Source organism: Adiantum capillus-veneris, chromosome 10, assembly GCF_014529385.1.
Source record: "Adiantum capillus-veneris isolate H3 chromosome 10, ASM1452938v2, whole genome shotgun sequence".
In the NCBI taxonomy this organism is placed as follows: domain Eukaryota; kingdom Viridiplantae; phylum Streptophyta; class Polypodiopsida; order Polypodiales; family Pteridaceae; genus Adiantum; species Adiantum capillus-veneris.
The window spans coordinates 134,444,217-134,465,244 of NC_140940.1; the positions used below are offsets into that span (position 1 = coordinate 134,444,217).

At 44.7% G+C, this 21,028-nt stretch overlaps 1 protein-coding gene across 1 annotated transcript in view; it reads right to left on the reverse strand.

Moving 5' to 3' along the window:
* Nucleotides 1-19,422, reverse strand: part of DPE2 (disproportionating enzyme 2) — a 40,033-nt gene extending 20,611 nt beyond the window's left edge. Inside the window, exons 1-8 of the mRNA XM_086522062.1 lie at nucleotides 18,911-19,422; nucleotides 17,129-17,267; nucleotides 16,971-17,026; nucleotides 16,772-16,885; nucleotides 16,549-16,671; nucleotides 16,218-16,414; nucleotides 16,050-16,128; nucleotides 15,928-15,966 (exon numbers count right to left, since the gene is read on the reverse strand). Coding sequence (XP_086378188.1) covers nucleotides 15,928-15,966; nucleotides 16,050-16,128; nucleotides 16,218-16,414; nucleotides 16,549-16,671; nucleotides 16,772-16,885; nucleotides 16,971-17,026; nucleotides 17,129-17,267; nucleotides 18,911-19,270 — 1,107 coding nt within the window. The 5' untranslated portion in view covers nucleotides 19,271-19,422. The remainder of the gene's footprint in view (nucleotides 1-15,927; nucleotides 15,967-16,049; nucleotides 16,129-16,217; nucleotides 16,415-16,548; nucleotides 16,672-16,771; nucleotides 16,886-16,970; nucleotides 17,027-17,128; nucleotides 17,268-18,910) is intronic.
* Between the last annotated feature and the right edge of the window lie 1,606 nt (nucleotides 19,423-21,028).

Genomic DNA, 21,028 nt, shown 5'->3' on the forward strand with positions numbered 1-21,028 from the left:
GAGTCTCTCATGAAGTGTTATGGTCATGTAAAGGGTCAGCGATTTATCATATTGTTTGATCCAGGCAGTATGCATGATGTGATTAGTCCCTCTTGTTGAGAGAGTCCTCCTAGAGGTTAGTCAGAAATCTCCTCTCGAGGTTTCAAGCTTCGCTCCTGGTATGGACTCTCTCATCATGAAAGAGTGCCTTGATGTGATGTTTACCGTTCAACAAGCTTCTTTCAGTAGGAAATTTCTTGTGTCTCCTCTCTCAGGATGTGATATGATTTTAGGCATAAGATGGTTTCGTGAACTCAACCCACTCATTGATTGGGAGGCTAACACTCTCACTTTACATGCCAAAACTGACTCCCCCTCATCATTCGTGCTGAGGAGGGCTTGCATTCTTTGCCTCTCATCTCTCATATGCAGGTAAAGCGTGAATTACGAGGAGCACAAGCGGCATTCATCTATGCTGCTCCAGTCTCCCAGAGCATTCAGGCTCCAGCTAAGTATTCAGATTTGTTTACCAAGTTTAAACATCTCTTTTTGCAGGATGATCTTCCACCTTGTCTCCCATCCGAGCGGCCGGAGGACCATCGCATCGAGCTTATGGAGGAGACACAACCTGTCAGTAAGGCTCCCTATCGTTTGAACAAGACACAGGAGGAAGAGTTAGAGCGACAACTCACGGAGTTGGTGGCTAGAGGATTCATACGCCCTAGTGTAAGTCCTTTTGCTGCTCCTATTTTGTTTGTTCGCAAGAAGGATGGTTCGTCTCGTTTGTGTGTTGATTACAGGACATTAACAAGATGACTGTCGAGAACAAGTTTCCGATGCCTCGCATTGAGTATATCCTCGATAGGCTCAATGGGGCAAAGGTTTTCAGCAAGGTCGATCTCAAAAGTGGATACCATCAGGTACGGGTATTCAAACGCGACATTTTCAAGACCGCTTTTCGCACCGAGCGAGGGCAATGGGAGTATATTGTTATGCCTTTTGGATTGACAGGTGCCGTGGGTACATTTAATTGTCTCATGGTAGGTCGTTTCGACGATATGGTCGGTGTATGTGTGTTCATCTTTTTGGATGATATTCTCATTTTTTCTGCATCGTGGGAACAACATGAAAGAGATGTCGAAAGGGTACTAACTCCTTTGGATGAGTGTCTTGTACATTGCACCTAAGAAGTTTGAATTTTTTCTTATTGAAGTCACTTATATGGGTTATATCATTTCTGCAGAAGGCGTCAAGCTACATCCCGCGAAGGTGGAACAGGTTCGTAATTGGGATTTGCCCAAAACTGCATATGATGTGCGTTCTTTTCTTGGTTTATGTCAAGCATATAGTTCGCACATAGAGAATTTTGCACGCATTGCTGCACCTATGACTGATGTTTTGAAAGGGGTAAAGACTCGCCGTCTGCGTGTAGACTTGCCCGAGGCAGCCATTGAGGCTTTCGCAGCTCTCAAGATTGCGGTGACAGAAGCACCGTGTCTTATCCTTGCCTCTTGGGATGATCCCTTTGAGGTATGGACGGATGCGAGCAATGTCGCCATAGGCGTTGTGCTTCAACAGCATGGTCGTCCAATAGCTTTCCTTAGGCGGAAGCTCAATAGTGCGAAAAAGAATTATTCAGTTTATGATAAAGAACTTTTGTCTGTCATTCACTCTCTTAAGCATTGGAAGCATTTTCTTTATGGTAGAGAGTTTACAGTGTGCACAGATCATCAACCCCTCAAGTGGCTCCAGTCTATGCCTAGTGCACATTGGAGTGATCGCCAAGCACGCTGGTCACAATTTTTTGAGCAATTTGGAGATTTGATTGAGTATGTGCCTGGAAAAGCTAACACTGTTGCAGATGCATTGAGTCGCAAAGGACAGATTTTGGCTCGAGTCACGATCCACATTTTCTATTCAGGGTGAGCCTTTTGACAGCATGAAGAATCAGTATGCCGATTCCGAGTTTGGTAAGCATTGGTTGCAGGCTCTTGCTTCCCAAGGGCCAAGCAACTATCTCATTCGTGATGGTTTGTTGTATTTTCGTCAACGTTTATGTGTGTTGTCTTCTCTCAGGCTAACCATATTGCATGATGCACATGATTCTCTCACGTGGGCACAGAGGAATGAACACCACTTTAGAAAAAATTGAAAGATTCTTGCTAGGTGCAGCGGAATGATTGTTTGCGCTTTGCTCAAGATGAGTGCTCCGAATTGTGCTCAAGGTTTCTTTTGTTCTTATGGAAGGTAGAGCCTTCCGTTCTTAATGAGAGAATGTTGTGATCACAAACAAAGTGAATGGACACTGTGCGTGCCAGTGTATGAGACTGAGAGAGAGAGAGAGAGAGAGAGAGAGAGAGAGAGAGAAGAGAGATACGACAACAGAGACGTAAAACCCTCCTCCGAAGGCCCCACTCTTGTCGACGAGAGTGGTCTACTTATGATTGCACAATCTGGTACAAATGAATGCAAGTGACTGATGCAAGTCTAAGCTATGTCGACGATGACGACGGTGATGACGAAGTCGACCTAAGGGCTGAAATCTGCAATCTTTCTACTGTTGTCCAAAATCGCTATGGGCTGAAATCTGTTAATCTTCTATCTGCTGAATTCTGACTCTATGTCGGTGACGATGTCAATGACGACGATGCGACGACGACGCGCTGAAAATGCAGATGCTGAAATCTGCATTTTCCGGGCTGAAACTATAAACCTAGCGGAATCTGACCGTACGGCGAGGAACTGCTGCGGGAAGGTGAGATCTGCGAGGTTCGGGACTTTATCTGCGGGTGCTAACTGCTGAAAACTGAAAACGCTGATGTTCCTTGCTGTTCAGTCGCGGTAAAGCTGCAAAACGCCGGGGCTGATCTGCAACCAAAAACGCTAGGGCTGAATTTTTGCTTCTGATGTCGCCAGTTGCTCTGCAAAATGCAAAACGCTAGGCTGCTCTAAGGTTCTGTTGTCGCCGGAATCTGCAAAAGCAAATCGCTGGCTGATCTGTGATGAAAACGCTAGGTGATGGCTCTACTCCAAAAACGCTAGGTCTCCTGGGGAGGTTTTGCTGAGAAGGTGCCTGTTGAGCGTGGAGCTCCTGTTGCCTCTTCTGCCAAATAGTGCTAGCTCTAGTTTGCTTATATACAAACTTAGCAAAATTGCCCTACCTACTTTTGTTGGGAAGTCACTTAAAAATAATAAGTGAGAAATGTCAAAAATAGGTAAAATAGGCTAAATGCACTGGAAAATTCCCCTAAAGGATTCTGATGGAATCTGATGGGAATGCTTATGATCATGCTGTGTGCAACCAAAGGATATGCATCTACACTAAGTGACTGGGCATGCACGGTCTACGAATAGACTCACAAAAGTGCCAAATCATTTCTAACTCTAGACTGACTGGACTGATTGAACCCTGATCATGCTGTAGCTTGTCCATGGACACATAGGGTTGGATGTGTCACGTGACATCCCCTCCTTTTCAAAGTGAGGTACTGGTACCGAACTGTATGGCGTCAAGGGAGATCACCAACAGCATCTAGAATCCTAGAAGGGACTCTTCGTCAGCCCACTCAGATGTGTGGGTGTTGCTAATTGGACTATTTTCTTATTTTTAATGATTAATCTCTTTTTTAGGATATTTTATTATGTGCACTAAGAACTGTTAAAAGATTGTAGCTACAAGAACTACCATCAAGAACGGACAACTCTGATGTGTCATTTGATGGGTGACGGTAAACATCGCGAAGGAGTTTCCGTAAGTTCGGTGGAAAGGGCCGGGTTACGAGTGCCCCTGATGCGTCACATGATGGGTGACGGGTGCATCAGTAAGGGGGCATCCCGTAGGCTAAGAAGGAAATCCGAACTGAGTAAGAAAATACGCGTAAGAACGCAAGCACAAGAATAAAGATGGGTTCAATGAAGCTTTTTATGAAAAACAGGAACAATCGCGGGGAGGCAGACGCTTTCCCGCGAGGAATCTATGTTTGCATTGGATTCGTGCATGTGGTTGCATCCAGGGACGCCTGGGAAATATTGTTAAATGCATTGGTTTTAACTTATAAGGTTTTATTGAGTTTTTGGGCAGGTTCAGACCAATTTTAAAATATGTCGGCCGCCCACTTAATAAGTGGGCAGCCACTTAGAAGATAAAGCAACAAAACCAGCCAGCGAATTCTCTCTCCCTATTTCGGGTAGAGCAGCGCAACAAAAAAAAAAAAAAACGGCCACGATCTCTACGCGAGCAGTTATTCGTGCAGTGGCCAGGGAGCTATAAAAGCACCACATGCCCTCACTCATGGGAGGCACCAACATCAGCAAGAGAAGACTCTGCCGCAAGAGATCGCGAGACTACGAAGAGCCGGAAGCAGCAGAAAAGCACGAGCGCTAGGATTCTGGAACAGAGGCTGGCGACGAAAACTACAAGTGTTCGCGTGACGACTGAGTACGGAGTTCGATTCTCCTAGCAAGGAGCGACAGGTATAAGGTGTTGGTACGCATTGAGAATTGTTGCTCTGTGTGGTTTGTTTTGCAGGAATCTCCCGTCTTACGGGAAGGCCCTTTACGGGCAAAACAGCTTCACGCCTAAGTCCCTTACGGGAAAGTACGGCCTTGTGCCCAAGCCCTTTACGGGAAAGCACGACCTTCGGGTCTAAGATTACAAAACGGAGGGGTTTCCTCGGGTTCTCATGCTTGTATACGAATTCTCCTTGAATAAAAGAGTACTCTTAATGGGGGGGGGGGACCAGCCCATCTTCTGGTCCCCAATACTGTGTCGATCTTCTCCCTTCTCTTATGTTTGCAAAGTATTATAATTTTCAGATTTTCTAAGTGCTCGTGTACGCCCCCGTTTTGTGACAGTGGTATCAGAGCTCGGACTCCTCTCTTTCTCTGCAAAGAAGGACGATTCCGGGAAGAACGGGAAGAACCATGTCGAGCCAAGGGAGAAGTGTTAAAAGGAGCTTCAACAAGTGCAAGCTCAGCTTGCGGAGTTGCAACAAATTTTACTGTTGCCAGACGTCCAAAAGCTTTTGGGCCGAATGAAGAAAACGAATGGAACTGATGCAGCCAAGCATCCAGACAACACTGTTGGCGTGTGACCACAAGAGGCAAGAGAAGAAGAACGTGCCGAGGTGCACAAAGGATCTTCGGATCGGAATGAACGGCCTACTTCAAGGAAAGGCTAGGAAAAAGCGCTCTTTGCTAGACGAGAGCAAGGACATCTCTATCTCATCTCCATCTTACTCTCCTGATTATACTTCTACTTCTCGATCATCTCGTCGGAAGAAGGAAGCTGCTACTACTGCCACTACCCTACATCAACCTAAAGATAAACCTCGATTCAAGAAGCAAGGTCGCAAGTCTCAACATCGCATGAGAGTCTTCAAATCAGGCGACAAGGACATCAAGTTCGAAACCTACAACGGACGGAGAGACATCTCCAAAGCACTGTCCTTCATCAGACAACTTGAAGTCGCCTTTACCAATGTGCACTTCACAGAAAAATCCAAATTACGCCATGTGGGGATGCACCTCAAGGAAACAGCAAGTAATTGGTGGTTAGCCAAGATTCTGGAAGGTTCTCAGGCCAGAACTTGGGAGAGCTTTAAATCCGAATCTTATGAACAATTTCTTCCGTCTGACTTCGAGCAGGACATACGGAAGGAATGGGACTGGCTAGCCCAGAAGGAACATGAAAGAGTAACGACCTATGTGGACAAGTATTGGTCGGTTCTTCTACAGGTCACTCCCTTCATGAAAATTGCCGACGAGGAGAAGAAACGAAAGTTCGAAGCGAGTCTCCAACCCCAGCTTCGAAAGAGTATGAAAGTGTACCCGCATGATACTCTTCAGAGGATGATGGAGTCAGCAATCATTGCTGAGGATTTGCACTCAACTGGGACGCCCAGAAAGATGGAGCATAGCACTTACCGTGCAAGACAAAGAGGGGTCTACGATGACCCAAGGGGCCAAGGAAGAAAACGTCCTCCATCTAGAGATGATGATCATTCTAAGAAGCCAGAGGGCATTGGCAAGCGAACTAAGTACCTTTCTCCTACTCAACTTCAAACTTTCAGAGAGGAAGGAAGATGCTTCTACTGTGGCGAGAGGACATATGAAACCAGACTGCCCGCTAAAGCAGCAACGGCAAGAGCAAGCCTCTACGAGGCAAGGAAGGAACCCGCACCACCAAGCTCGAACTCCATTCTAGATGTTCAAGGAAACACAGAATCAGAGAAAGGGAAGCACTTGGACTTAGTGTTTCAAGAATTGCGAAAGCATGAGTTGCATGTGAATGCAAAGAAGAGCGAGTTCTTTCTCTCTGAGATACACTATCTCGGCCATATAGTCTCCCACAATAAAGTGAGTATGTATCCTGCCAAGATCCGAGTGGTAGAAGATTGGCCTATTCCCACTACGGTACATGATGTACGTAGCTTCCTGGGATTATGTTCGTATTATCGAAGGTTTGTCCGAGGATTTGCTCATGTAGCAAGACCACTTCATGATTTGACAAAGAAGAAGATTCCTTTCAGATGGGGATCGAGACAACAAGGAGCTTTTGATAGGCTCAAGTACTTGCTAAGCCATGGACCTATTCTGGTAGTGCTTGACTTAAGGAAACCATTTGAGGTTCACTGTGATGCTTCAAGCGATTGTATCGGAGCAGTGTTAAACCAAGAAGGCCATGCAGTGGCTTACGAAAGCAGACGACTTAAGGATGCAGAGTTGCATGCATCAATCTATGAAAAGGAACTCACGGCTGTGATTCACGCCTTATCCAACTGGAAGCACTATCTTCTAGGAGCGGATTTTGTGATCAAGACTGATCACCAGAGTTTGCGGTATTTTCTTACGCAAAGGAAACTATCTAAGAAGCAGATGAGATGGACAAACTTTTTGTCTATGTTTCACTTCCAGATCCTTCACACGGCTGGGAGTAAGAATGTGGTCGCGGACGCATTGTCTAGGCGGCCAAGGGTGAACGCTATCACTTCGGTGTATCATCAAGAATTAGAAGCACTACCGGATTTGTATCCGAATGATCCAGACTTCTCCACCGTTTGGGGAAAGCTACATCGTGGAGAGAATGAGTTTCCCTATTCCATTTGGGACGGTTATCTCTACCACCATCAGGCCATATGTGTGGTGGAACCATTAAGAAAGAAGATCCCCATTAAGAAAGAAGATCATGGATGAAGCACACGCTTCGCCTTATGCGGGTCATCGGGGTATTCTCCCTACGACCTTAGCAATAGAAAGATATTTCTTTTGGCCTAGCCTTAAAGCAGACATTGATAAGTATGTCAGGGAATGTTTGGTTTGCCAAAAAGTGAAGTATGATCGGCATAAGACGCCTGGGTTGCATGTGCCTAATGAACCTTGGGAAAGTATTGCCATGGACTTCATCATGGACCTCCCTAGAACTCAGACTGGAAATGACGTGATCTGGACCATTGTGGACAGGTTTAGCAAGCAAGCACACTTTATACCAGTCAAGAAAACGATAAAAGCAGATCATATGGCTAGGGTCTTCTGGCACAGATCTTTAAGCATCATGGAATGCCTAAGTCTATCGTGAGTGATCGAGATCCTCGCATGACAGGAAATTTTTGGCGTGCCTTGATGGATAATCTTGGTATGAAGCTGAATTTTTCATCTGCCTACCATCCTCAAACGGACAGGCAAAGTGAGATAGCCAATTCCACAGTATTGGATATGTTAAAAGCTTATGTGTCAGACCGGCAATCTGATTGGGAGAAATATTTGCCTCTTATCGAGTACGCGTATAACAATACCATACACTCACCGACAGGGAAAGCACCTTTTGAGATTCTATATGGCAAGCCTTTGCTTCCACCCATCCTTTTAACTAAGGATAAGATCTTTGCAGCAGATGAATTTGTCCGGGACTTGGACACAACCTACGGGCAAGTTAGGAGAGCTATTCTACGCTCTCAGGAAAAGCATAAGAAAGCTGCAGACAAGCATAGAAGGAATCTAGACTTAACAGTCGGACAGTTAGTCTTACTCAAGTTTGAGAAGGCAAGACTTAAGAAACAAGCGTCTCATAAGGGGAAGGTGGTAAAACTTTCTACCCGTTATTATGGGCCGTTTAAGATCACTGAGCGAGTAAATGATGTCACGTTCCGATTAGCGCTACCGCCTAATTGGAAGATCCATAATGCTTTCCATGTCAGTTTACTCCGGCCGTATGTGGGACCGCCTCCAAGCCAGCCTAGTGCTGAGGAACCTCCTGAGGTTGAGGAAACGGAAGAAATACTCCAACCGGAGCAAATAGTAAGTCATCAGGAGCGGTCTCTTAAATCCGGAAAGATAACACGGAAGTATTTGGTTAAGTTTAAGAACTATTCGAATCTAGATGCTCAGTGGATGACGCAGGAGGAATTAGCAGCTTATCCCGAGATACTGGAGGTATATGTCCAAGCACTACGGTTAAGGTCAACTGTTTAGAAGCCAGAGGGATGTTGCTAATTAGACTATTTTCTTATTTTTAATGATTAATCTCTTTTTGAGGATATTTTATTATGTGCACTAAGAACTGTTAAAAGATGGTAGCTACAGGAACTGCCATCAGGAACGGACAACTCTGATGTGTCATTTGATGGGTGACGGTAAACATCGTGAAGGAGTTTCCGTAAGTTCGGTGGAAAGCGCCGGGTTACGAATGCCCGTGATGCGTCACATGATGGGTGACGAGTGCATCAGTAAGGGGGCATCCCGTAGGCTAAGAAGGAAATCCGAACAGAGTAAGAAAATACGCGTAAGAACGCAAGCACAAGAATAAAGATGGGTTCAATGAAGCTTTTTACGAAAAGCAGGAACAATCGCGGGAAGGCAGACGCTTTCCCGCGAGGAATCTATGTTTGCATTGCATTCGTGCATGTGGTTGCATCCAGGGACGCCTGGGAAGTGTTGTTAAATGCATTGGTTTTAACTTATAAGGTTTTATTGAGTTTTTAGCAGGTTCAGACCAATTTTAAAATATGTCGGCCACCCACTTAATAAGTGGGCAGCCACTTAGAAGATAAAGCAACAAAACCAGCCAGCGAATTCTCTCTCCCTATTTCGGGTAGAGCAGCGCAACAAAAAAAAAAAAAAAACGGCCACGATCTCTACGCGAGCAGTTATTCGTGCAGTGGCCAGGGAGCTATAAAAGCACCACATGCCCTCACTCATAGGAGGTACCAACATCAGCAAGAGAAGACTCTGCCGCAAGAGATCGCGAGACTACGAAGAGCCGGAAGCAGCAGAAAAGCACCAGCGCTAGGATTCTGGAACAGAGGCTGGCGACGGAAACTGCAAGTGTTCGCGTGACGACTGAGTACGGAGGTCGATTCTCCTAGCAAGGAGCGACAGGTATAAGGTGTTGGTACGCATTGAGAATTGTTGCTCTGTGTGGTTTGTTTTGCAAGAATCTCCCGTCTTACGGGAAGGCCCTTCACGGGCAGAACGGCTTCGCGCCTAAGTCCCTTACGGGAAAGTACGGCTTCACGCCTAAGTCCCTTACGGGAAAGTACGGCTTCGCGCCTAAGTCCCTTACGGGAAGGAACGGCCTTGTGCCCAAGCCCTTTACGAGAAAGCACGACCTTCAGGTCTAAGATTACAAAACGGAGGGGTTTCCTCGGGTTCTCGTGCTTGTATACGAATTCTCCCTGAATAAAAGAATACTCTTAACGGGGGGGGGGGGACCAGCCCATCTTCTAGTCCCCAATACTGTGTCGATCTTCTCCCTTCTCTCATGTTTGCAAAGTATTATAATTTTCAGATTTTCTAAGTGCTCGTGTACGCTCCCGTTTTGTGACAGTGGATCGTGCGGTACTTGAACTTCATAAAGGTCTGCAACGCTTGCTTCTTTGGGCCGCGCCGAAAGTGACACAAAGTCTTTTGTGGCTCCTTCGATGCTTCAACTTCGTCTATAGTCCTGATTCTTTCTTCTTTAAGAATTTCCATGGCTGAAAATTCCTGAAACCACTTCCAACACAAAACCATGAACATACATATTTCATGTAAAGTGACTGGAAAAAATCTTGTCTTCCTCAAAGACTGTGCATGCAATGTAGATGAACAAATAGACGGAGTGCCAAACCGTTTACCAAACATATGCAAACAATGTGATCGAATCTTTCTCTTTTGATCTAATTCAATCAACCGTGGCAATTCACAATGGAAATGCCCATGCTTTGTGCTCATACTTTCATGTGCTCGTTCTACGAATGTGTCATGCAAAGGAAGAAACATGGAATGTGACTTCCTTACATGCATACTTTTCAGCTTTTCATGAACAATCCGCATACATTTGTGCTCATTCATGAGTGAAACGTGCTCAACGTACAATATGTCATGCCTAGGAAAAGGGATCACATAAAGACGCTGACTAAAATACAGGAAACGATCACGAATGAAACACTCGAACAATGCGTGCGTATCAATCATGCGAACACATAATACTTCCTGTAAGGGTTCTTTGGACCTAGGCGCGAGAGCCAAGATCAGTTCTTCCTGAATGATCGAATCGTCCTGGGGGGTTTCTTTGAACCTCGACTCGAAAGCCAAGATCGGTTCTTCGTGATTGATCCAATCTACAACGAGGTTAGCTTCGCTAGAAAAAGCATCCACTAACACATCATCCTTGTGAACAATCACATCATCTTCATGCAACTCATCATGCTTGTGAGAAATCACATCTTGATCATGCAAATCATCATGCTTGTCATTGGCATCCAAATCATCATGCTTAGCAATATCATTCGAATCATCATGCTTATCTTTGTCATCCAAATCATTATGCTTGTCATTCAAATCATCATGCAAATCATTGTGCTTATCATTGTCAATCAAAACATCATGCAAGTCATTGTCAATCAAATCATCATCATGCTTCACACAATCATGCAAATCCTGTGTGTCATGCTTTGGAGAAGAAGAGACTGAGAGAGTCTCCTTTTCCCGAATCTCTTGTATCTGTGCCGGCACTTGAGAAAGGAGTCGCAAGAACTCTTGCATGTGTCGATCGCGTTGTTCTTGTCTTGCCTTTCTTTCTGCTTCTCTTGCTTTTCTTTCAGCTTCTCTTTCTGCTTTGTCTTCTGCGTGTCTACGATTCATTTCTGCTTTCTTTCTGCATTTCTTGCTTCGCGTTCTAAGTTCTGTTTCAGAAACAATTGCTCCAAAGCCTCCATAGGAGTTAGTGCAATCCTTGACGTAGATGTGGAAAGGGGAGGGTCCGGAAAACCTCCTGGTGGGGAAAATTCTTCTTCGCCTCTCTCATGCTCATCACCTCCAAGCGAAGTATCCATTCCGCTTGGAGTGATGACCATTCTGAAGTCGTGGGTTCTTGTGGGTTCTTGGGTTCTTAAGTTCACGAGGAACTTGGGTTCTTGAGGTTCTTGAGGTTTTCTTTCGCTTGCAAACCGTGTTTGAGAAGGATCTTCTCTTCACCCGAGTTCTACTCCTTTCCGCGGGCGCACCCCTTGGCGGCCTTGCGCTCGCACCAAGGTTGTTTTTTCCCACCTCACGTCGATTGGCCGGCCGCGAAAGATTAGAACAAGTGACAAGCCCTTCTTTCTTGGGATTCCTGTCACTCTTCAACAAAACACGATTAGAAATCGACACGCCCAAGCGAACTTGGGTTCGTGCGACCTCAACAAGCAAAAAAATTAGTGGTTCTTGTGGTTCTTTCCTTAAGTGATACAGAACACTGCCAAAGCTCTGATACCAATGTTAGGTGCAGCGGAATGATTGTTTGCGCTTTGCTCAAGATGAGTGCTCCGAATTGTGCTCAAGGTTCCTTTTGTTCTTATGGAAGGTAGAGCCTTCCGTTCTTAATGAGAGAATGCTGTGATCACAAACAAAGCGAATGGACACTGTGCGTGCAAGTGTATGAGAGAGAGAGAGAGAGAGAGAGAGAGAGAGAAAGAAGAGAGATACGACACCAGAGACGTAAACCCTCCTTCGAAGGCCCGACTCTTGTCGATGAGAGTCGTCTACTTATGATTGCCCAATCTGGTACAAATGAATGCAAGTGATTGATGCAAGTCTAGGCTATGTCGACGATGACGACGGTGATGACGAAGTCGACCTAAGGGCTGAAATCTACAATCTTTCTACTGTTGTCCAAAATCGCTATGGGCTGAAATCTGCTAATCTTCTAATCTGCTAATCGCTATGGACTGAAATCTGCTAATCTTCTATCTACTGAATTCTGACTCTATGTCGGTGACAATGTCGATGACAACGATGCGACGACGACGCGCTGAAAACGCAGATGCTGAAATCTGCGTTTTCCGGGCTGAAACTGTAAACCTGGCGGAATGTGAACGTTCGGCGAGGAACTGCTGCGGGAAGGTGAGGTCTGCGAAGTTCGGGACTTTATTTGCGGGTGCTAATTGCTGAAAGCTGAAAACGCTGATGTTCCGTCGCGGTAAAGCTGCAAAATGCCGGGGCTGATCTGTAACCAAAAACGCTAGGGCTGAATTTCTGCTTCTGCTGTCGCCAGTTGCTCTGCAAAATGCAAAACGCTAGGCTGCTCTGAGGTTCTGCTGTCGTCGGAATCTACAAAAGCAAATCGCTGGCTGATCTGCTCCAAAAACGCTAGGTCTCTTGGGGAGGGTTCTGCTGAGAAGGTGCCTGTTGAGCGTTGAGCTCCTGCTGCCTCTTCTGCCAAATAGTGCTAGCTCTAGTTTGCTTATATACAAACTTAGCAAAATTGCCCTACCTACTTTTGTTGGGAAATCACTGAAAAATAATAAGTGAAAAATGTCAAAAATAGGTAAAATAGGCTAAATGCACTGGAAAATTCCCCTGAAGGATTCTGATGGAATCTAATGGGAATGCTTATGATCATGCTGTGTGCAACCAGAGGATATGCATCTACACTAAGTGATTGGGCATGCACGGTCTACGAATAGACTCATAAAAGTGCCAAATCACTTCTAAATCTAGACTGACTGGACTGATTGAACCCTGATCATGCTGTAGCTTGTCCACGGACACATAGGGTTGGATATGTCACGTGACAATTCTTTTATTGGCCCAAAATGCGAAAAGATGTGCTTTGTTATGTCACACAGTGCACTATATGTCAAAAAGTAAAAGCTCCTCGGGGTAAGCAGCAAGGTCTCTTGCTTCCGCTGCCTATTCCCGATGGACCTTTTCAAGATATTTCTATGGATTTTGTGACTAACCTACCACCAAGTTTGCATTCAAGAACACTCAATGTTTGACAATTGTTGATTGATTCAACAAGTTTTACATGTTGATTCCTTGTAAAGCCACAGTTACTGCACAAAATGTAGCACGGTTGTTCATTAAGCATTGGTACCCCATTTGTGGTTTGCCAAAATCAATTGTTTCAGATAGGGATGTTAAGTTCACGTCCAATTTTTTTGGCACGCACTCTTTGAAAATTTTAGCACTAAGTTGAATTTTTCATCGGCTTTTCATCCACAGTCAAAGAGTCAAATAGAAATTTACAATCAATTGGCTTTTGATGTTTTAAAGTCGTATGTGCATGATCAGCAGTCTCAGTGGGAGCTCTATCTCCCATTGGTTCAGGCTATTTTGAGTGACTCTTTTTCTTCTGCTATTGATCAAACTCCGTATGAGGCAGCTTTTGGCCGTTCGTTCCAGTCACTTTTGACTCGCTCGGTCAGTCAAATGCCTGATGCCAATACTGAAAGTCAGTCATTGGATGAGATTTCTGAGAGTGTGAAGCTTCGGCTAAGCAAGGCTCAAGAATCTTATTCACAACCGGCTAATAAGCATCGTCAAGATGTTTCAATCAAAGAAGGAGATTGGGTGTATTTAAGAATCATGAAGCAACGTCCTAAGCAAGTTGGAAAGAAGTGTCCAAAGTTGTCTTTTCGTATGTATGGTCCATTTCCAGTCATTAAAAAGATAAATGAGGTTTCAATGAAATTGCAGTTGCCTAACTCATGGTCAATGCACAACGTTTTCCATGTTTCTTGGTTGAAAGTGTTTCAGGGAACACCTCCAAAGGACATTTCGGAAGAAGAATCATCGATGAAGCTGAAGTCATGGAGCTGGAGCAAGTATTGTTGCATCGGTTCCGACATGGTTCGAAGAAGCAAGTGAGACAATACTTCTTGAAGTTCAAGGATCGAGGAACCCACGAAGCGGTGTGGGTCGACGAAGAGTTTTTCAAAGATTATCCAGAGTTGTTGGCCGACTACAAGGAAGCCATGCAGCTCGGTACCAATACCTCACTTTAAAAAGGAGGGGATGTCACGTGACACATCCAACCCTATGTGTCGTGGACAAGCTATAGCATAACAAGGGTCCGTCAGTCCAGTCAGTCTAGATTAGAAGAATCTGACACTTTTGTGAGTCTATTCGTAGACCATGCATACCTAGTCACTTAGTGTAGATGCATATCCTCTGGTTGCACACAGCATGATCATGAGCATTCCCAGCAGAATCCTTCAAGGGAATTTTCCAATGCATTTAGCCTATTTTTGACATTTTTCACTTGTTATTTTTAAGTGACTTTTGTTGGAAAGTAGGTAAGGCAAATTGGGTAAGATAATATATAAGCAAACCAAGCTTAGCACTAAATGGCAGATGAGCAAGGAGAACAACAGGCTTCGGCAACAGGTTCCCTCTCTCTCAGCAAGACTCCCCCAACCACTTGGGCAATTTCCATCAAGAAGGAGACTCAACGTTTTTCATCAAGTAAGCAAGTCCAGAGTTTTTCTCATCAATTCGCCTAGGCTCTCTTTCCCTCTCTGCATTGCGTTTTCAGCATTAGCCTCACCGCCGGCAATCTGCAAACATCAGCGTTTTCAGCCCTTGTAATCGCCAGCAGATCCCCCATGCCTAGCGTTTTTGGTCCTAGCAAGAGCAGCCTCAGATTTCAGCTTTTGGACAATTGCAGCAGGTGAATTTCAGCCCTCTTTTCATAGCCATTTCAACCCCGACATAGCAGCAGATTTTCAGCCTTAAGGGACAGCAAATCAACGTTTTTCATAGCAATTTCAGCCATAGCAGAATTCAGCCAGCAGTGTTTTTGGACAGCAGATAAAAGATTGCAGATTTCAGCCTTTAGGTCGGTCTCGCCATCACCGTCGTCATCACCGAGATAGCCTCAAATTGCATCATTCACATGCATACACTTTGTACCAGTTTGTGCAATCAATTGTAGACCACTCTCGCCAACGAGAGTGGGGCCTTCGAAGGAGGGTTTTACGTCGTCTCTAGAGTCGTATCTCTCTTCTCTCTCTATCTCTTAGTCTCATACACTTGCACGCACAATGTCCACTCACTTTGTTCGTGATCATAGCACTCTCCATTAAGAACGGAAGGCTCTCCCTTCCATAAGAACTAAAAAGAACCTTGAGCAAAATATGGAACACTCATCTTGAGAAAGAACAACATTCATTCCGCTGGACCTTACATCCAAAGGATAAGATGTCTAGGCAAATTACTCTTCTCGTGTATCAAAAGGATCAATTGACAAGGTAGAATAAATCTAAATGTTCAATGCGAACTATTATATAACTCCATTTTGTGTGGATGCATGCTTGGAGACTATATTGTCTAAGGGGATGGTTGTTGAGACAATGGATCAATTGATCACACAAGCTTCCTCTAGAAGTCCATTCATGAGTTTTGAGGCTTAAATAACCGAATTTCATGATAGGACAAAACATCGTCTAGAATATGCCATAATACAACATATTAAGAATCCTATCAAGATTTGATAACCTAGTAAGAATTCCACAAACGTTCTCCTATCAAACATCATATGCAGAATATCTTGGCACATTGTTTTATAAGGTCGGAAAAAAGAAAATTAATGAATCAATAAATCCATTTGCAGCACACGTGTTCAAGTAACCATCTTTTGTAATAAAGTTCATCCTTAAAACTAATTCAGCAAGCAGCTCCCCTACTGGTAAACGAAAGACAACGTACTTTTAGATCAAGTTTCTTCTTTGCACATTGAATTTCCTCCTGCAAATTTATTAGAAACCCTCTATTAGAAAATGCCTTAAGTGCACAACTCAAGATGTCCTTTACAAAAGAAGGAGAAAAACCTGGACATCATGTGGTAGCTTTGCTGAGAGACATTGAAGACACAAGTACAGAGGATGCAGAGCAAAAACCGATAGTGAACTGCCAACCCAAATCCCCAAAACATATTAAAGTAGAAAATCTCAACACAAAATAATCAAATGTTTCGAGTGCTCGCAGGGAAAAGATACCTGTATGGATAAGAATCCCACCACATTCCATTGACAGAAGTGTCATTTACAGGAAGCAACTGAATCAAATGCAATCCTGCCTTGACAGCCACATCTACCAAAAGTTTCAAATCAGAAAATTCACCAGCACCGACGTCTTCTTCAGATCTTAAAGAGAAGACGGGTACAGCAAGTCCAGCACCCCTCCAAGGATTTGCCTACACACACAATACATCGTTGATACTTTAACTATAAAGTTAAATTAGCAAATAAATTGTTATTAACCAAGTCTGCATCCACAACTCCGCAAACTTATTTCCTCAAGTCCCTGCAATGAGAAAGCCAACCATACCTTAAAATATCCATCATCCACAACAATAGCTGCAGGGTGGGGCTTTCCAGCAGTTACAAGAAGCAACTCCCTATCTGGTCCAACTTCATCCTCAGCATTTGACTCATCACTTAAGACATATCTATATGTGAAGCATCATAGGTCAGGACATAACATCTCAGAGGCATAAATATCATCAATAAGACCGATACTCTACTAATTAGCCCTTAATACTAACGAAAGGATATCTCACAGGAAACTTGCTTTTATCAATTATGCACTCCCCTTGCCAGACAGAACCCCCCATTGACGAGAATCTCAAGAGACTTCCACGAGTTACATCACCCTCAAGGCAGACCTGTCCAACATGCAGAAGATTTCCATTAATTACGCCACAGATCACATGTCCTGCACCAGCAACCTACTTTGGCTTTAGTACATACAGCTTGGCCAGGTTGCAGTCGAGGACAAGAGACCTTGAATTGAACCAGAATCCCTTCTGGAAGACCAAACAAAGGAAGTGTTAATGCTTTATAAATCTGAAAAGAGGGTAAATATCTTTCCAGTGCCAGTGTGTGTGCATTATGCACCCAAAGCTTACCTCGTGTGTCAGTGCCATTTGATATTTGGCAGGCAAGTCGTTGCTGTTCTGTAGAGGACAATTGATCAGACCTACAGTTGCGAAAAATCACATCCCTGAAGGCACTTCTGAAAAGAAAACTTTCAGGACATGAAGCATCCTGCACAGAGTATCGAAAGAGATCAATAAAATCAAACCATTGATGCCATTGAGTTCCACACATAAAGGGTAGCAGTGGGGTAAAAAATGAGGAAGACAAACACGAACAATCAAAGACTGGGAACGCAAGCATACAACTGACAAACAAGACTCCAATAGATGCAAAATAAGGTTGCATAAAAACATGAGAAAAAAGCGTCAAGCATCACCTTAGCTAGGAGAAGAAGTTTGCATTGAATGTGGTATTTCATGTGATATTTCATGAATTACACCTTACCTTGCTTGGAAACCTGGAAAGGCCAATGTTGCCTTCCAAATCTGATGAGCCATGCATGCATGCGGAACCGATCAGATGATAAATAACCAATATCAACTGAATTATGACTAAAATGCTTCACATAGGACAAGCAAAAAAGCACAGAAGTCCTTAAAACTACCCAGAAAACTAATGCAAGGGTTTAAATGTGGCCAAACAAATGAGAAGACCACCTGCGTTAGATTGTCCAAAACTTTCTCGAAAGCTGAAAAGTGATATCTGTCACAGTAATAGCCAAAGAAAAAGAAAGGCTGGGTCTTTCACAACCTGGCTCGTTCCGTCACAGTGGGTCGCGGGCACTAAATCACAGCCATACAATCACAACAGATTCCTTGTCAGAATTTTGACGTGCAGCCGACAGTTCTGCACCATCTCAGCAGCCATAATTTACTGCTACCCTCCAATGATTACATGCCCAGTCAGCATACGTCCAGAATCCCTGCAGCCACTTGGAGTTTCTGCAGGCAGTAGAGCGTCGCCATCTCAGCACCCGGAATTTCTGCAGCTAGCACAAATCATGATGTGCCACCTCAGCTAGCAGAATTGTATCAGCTTGCATGTACGCTCAGTCAGTGCACCCATTCTTGGCCCCACTCCCCCCGACTATGACGACCGGGAAAGGACCTGCAGTGTCCTTTCCCCGTAAAACGGGCGACTGCACGGCAACTGGCGGACGTTCTTGGCCTCACTCCCCCCGACTATGACGGCCGGGAAAGGACCTGCAGTGTCCTTACCCTCGTAAAACATGCTCCCGCCATGGCTCCCAGCCTCCGCCTATCGCCGTGCGGTCGCCCGTTTTACGGGGAAAGGACACTGCAGGTCCTTTCCCTACACCATATTAGCTAGATATTGCTAGCAGTATATACTATAAAGAATGGAAAATGAAGCCTATTCATGATGTCTAAATAAATTCTTTAATTGGAAGCCTCGAGCGCTGCGAGAAGTAACAGATGGACATCACCACCTAGCTAGGACACAACTCTCAAAATTAAATCAAGTTGAGGTTCTACTCCTGAGTCGCCAATGTTTGCATCCACTTTCGGCTCTACGACTGCTTCCAGGCATTGCATGTGACTGGATAGACCAGCTGCCACATTCGAGGATGCATCCTTTCACTTCCTGCCCTTATCCCTGAGAGGGATGCTACTGGAAAACCGAAAATACTGACCAGATCCTAGCTATTGATTGAGAATAAAGGCAGGATGATGCTATGTTCTTGCGCAAATGGCCTAGACGACGTTATGTTCTTGATTTAGTACAGGCCTCAGTGCCTAAGGCTGTGAGAATTCAATTCAGATCCTACCTTAAAAATGGCAGAAAGAGCATACCTGCCACAAATCGTAAATGTCAATGCAGGCATTGTCATCAAGCTGGATAGCTGGCAGCTGAAGCCTCCGGGGAGCCCCAGGCTCTCGACGAAGCACCTGCCGACTGTCATGGTCAACAACACAGTAGCTGTAGCTCGCATCTGTAGACAATTCCTCAGGCACCACCTGCATGGAGGCGATCCAGAAGAGAACTTCACCACGATGATGAGGAGACATGCTGCGGGCGGAAGAGGGGTCGATAGACCCGAGGGCAGGGTCAGACGAGAGGAGGACGAGGTTTTGGCCCCAATGAGTGTAGTAGGGGAGGCAGAAGCGAAGGGTTGCGCGTCTGCGGCGGCGGGCAGGGAGGGATTGCGCCATAGCGAGGAGTCTTTTACGAAGAGAGGAGCGGGAAGGGTGTCTGCGCAGGGAGAAGCAAATGGGCGGCGGGGTTCTTTGCCTCGCCCAACAACCAAAATCCTCTGCTGGAATTGCAGCACAACGAGGTGGCGGCAAAGAAAGGGAGCAGGAAACTACGAAGCTCAACTACTTTAACGCATCCGCCAGGGCCCCAGCTAAAGTTAGCGGCACCGCTAGCGGCGGCCCCCGACCCCAACACCGGCTACTACCAGTTGGACTGTCACCGATCACCGGCAGTGCACCCCCGCAACTGCCACACGGCACAGAATCATGGGGTCCACGTGTCTCGCAGCGCTCTATAATCTACCTACCAAACTCACGACGAGTCACACGAAGCTTTATGCCACGTGGACGCATACCTTTCGAAAGTTTACTGTCCAGACATCACTCCGGTGAGCCACGTGGGCCGCCAGTAATACTTAAATGTTGGCCTTTTGGGCCGGGCCCAGTTGACTTTGATAGACGTGGCCGCCCGTTTCACATCGGTCATGTAGGCCTTGTCGATGTCCACAGTCCGACTAAATATCAAATACAATATGAAGCCTAGTGAGTCGCGACAAAAGGCTTCCTTTTTAACCACTTGAAAAAGATCATACCTATTAGAAAAAATTGCTTTATAATGTAATTTTTTACTACCCATTTTGTTTTAAAAAGGTCCACTTTTGTAAAGTGCTCAATCCACATCGCCCTTTTGCCCTTTTTGCTGCAAATAGGGTTGATTCGGTTGATTCTAGAGCTTGCAACCACACCCCAATTTTGACCAAGGCAAAGGAAAGAAATTGCTTTGAAATTCTCACAAAAACATCTATACAATTATAAAAAGGGCCCCCCCCTCTCTTGGCACATGGCAGAAGCACTTTGAGCCAATAGTGTTCCTTGCGTCTTCTGGCACACAATGAAATAGAAAGAGAGAGAGAGAGAGAGAGAGACACGGGCGAAGCCCGTCGACCATACTAGTTACAAAATAGTTATGTAGATATTTCAAGGATTATGTTCACCACGTTGTGAGAAACATTTGACAAAAAGTTGCACATTTTTTGGACAATAAACTTTCGATAAAATATTCATTGAATTTAAATGCTCTACCTTGTTTGGGGCTAACCTATCGCTTGAAATCGTAGCACCGATATTGAGAATAACGTTAGCACATGGATCTTTACGTAACCACACAAACAAGTAGAATGCGATGGTGAATCAAGCTTTATGCCAAAAAGGAATCAAGAAGAAGAAGGTTAAATAAGGGGCCACACTTTATGATAGGGTCCTTTTTGAGTATGGGTCAATACACCATTATATGTCCCCACGTAGAAATTGTACCAAAATGGCTCAAGCACAACCATAGAATCACAAACACTCAACTAGCTAAGATCCCAGCAACAAATGATAGTTGTCTTTTTCTCCTCTTATGTTGATTACTAAGTGACAAGACACGGCAAAGGGAGCTCCCATTAGGTAGCAAGTGATTGTAGGTAATACCATTTAGATTGCAATGACTAAACAATACTTAGATCAAATGTTGTCGAATATCCCCTCAGCATCTCAAAGAATGGTGAAATAGCACCCATTCTGCAACTCTATACAAGAATCAAAGATGACCTTTGTCGGATCCACAAATATGAGTTGCACTAAAACCAAGTTGTAACTTAACTTAAGGTAGTGAGCATGATGAGAATGATACCTAGAATGTTGGCTTTTGAGATACTCCCTCTCCAAGCCATG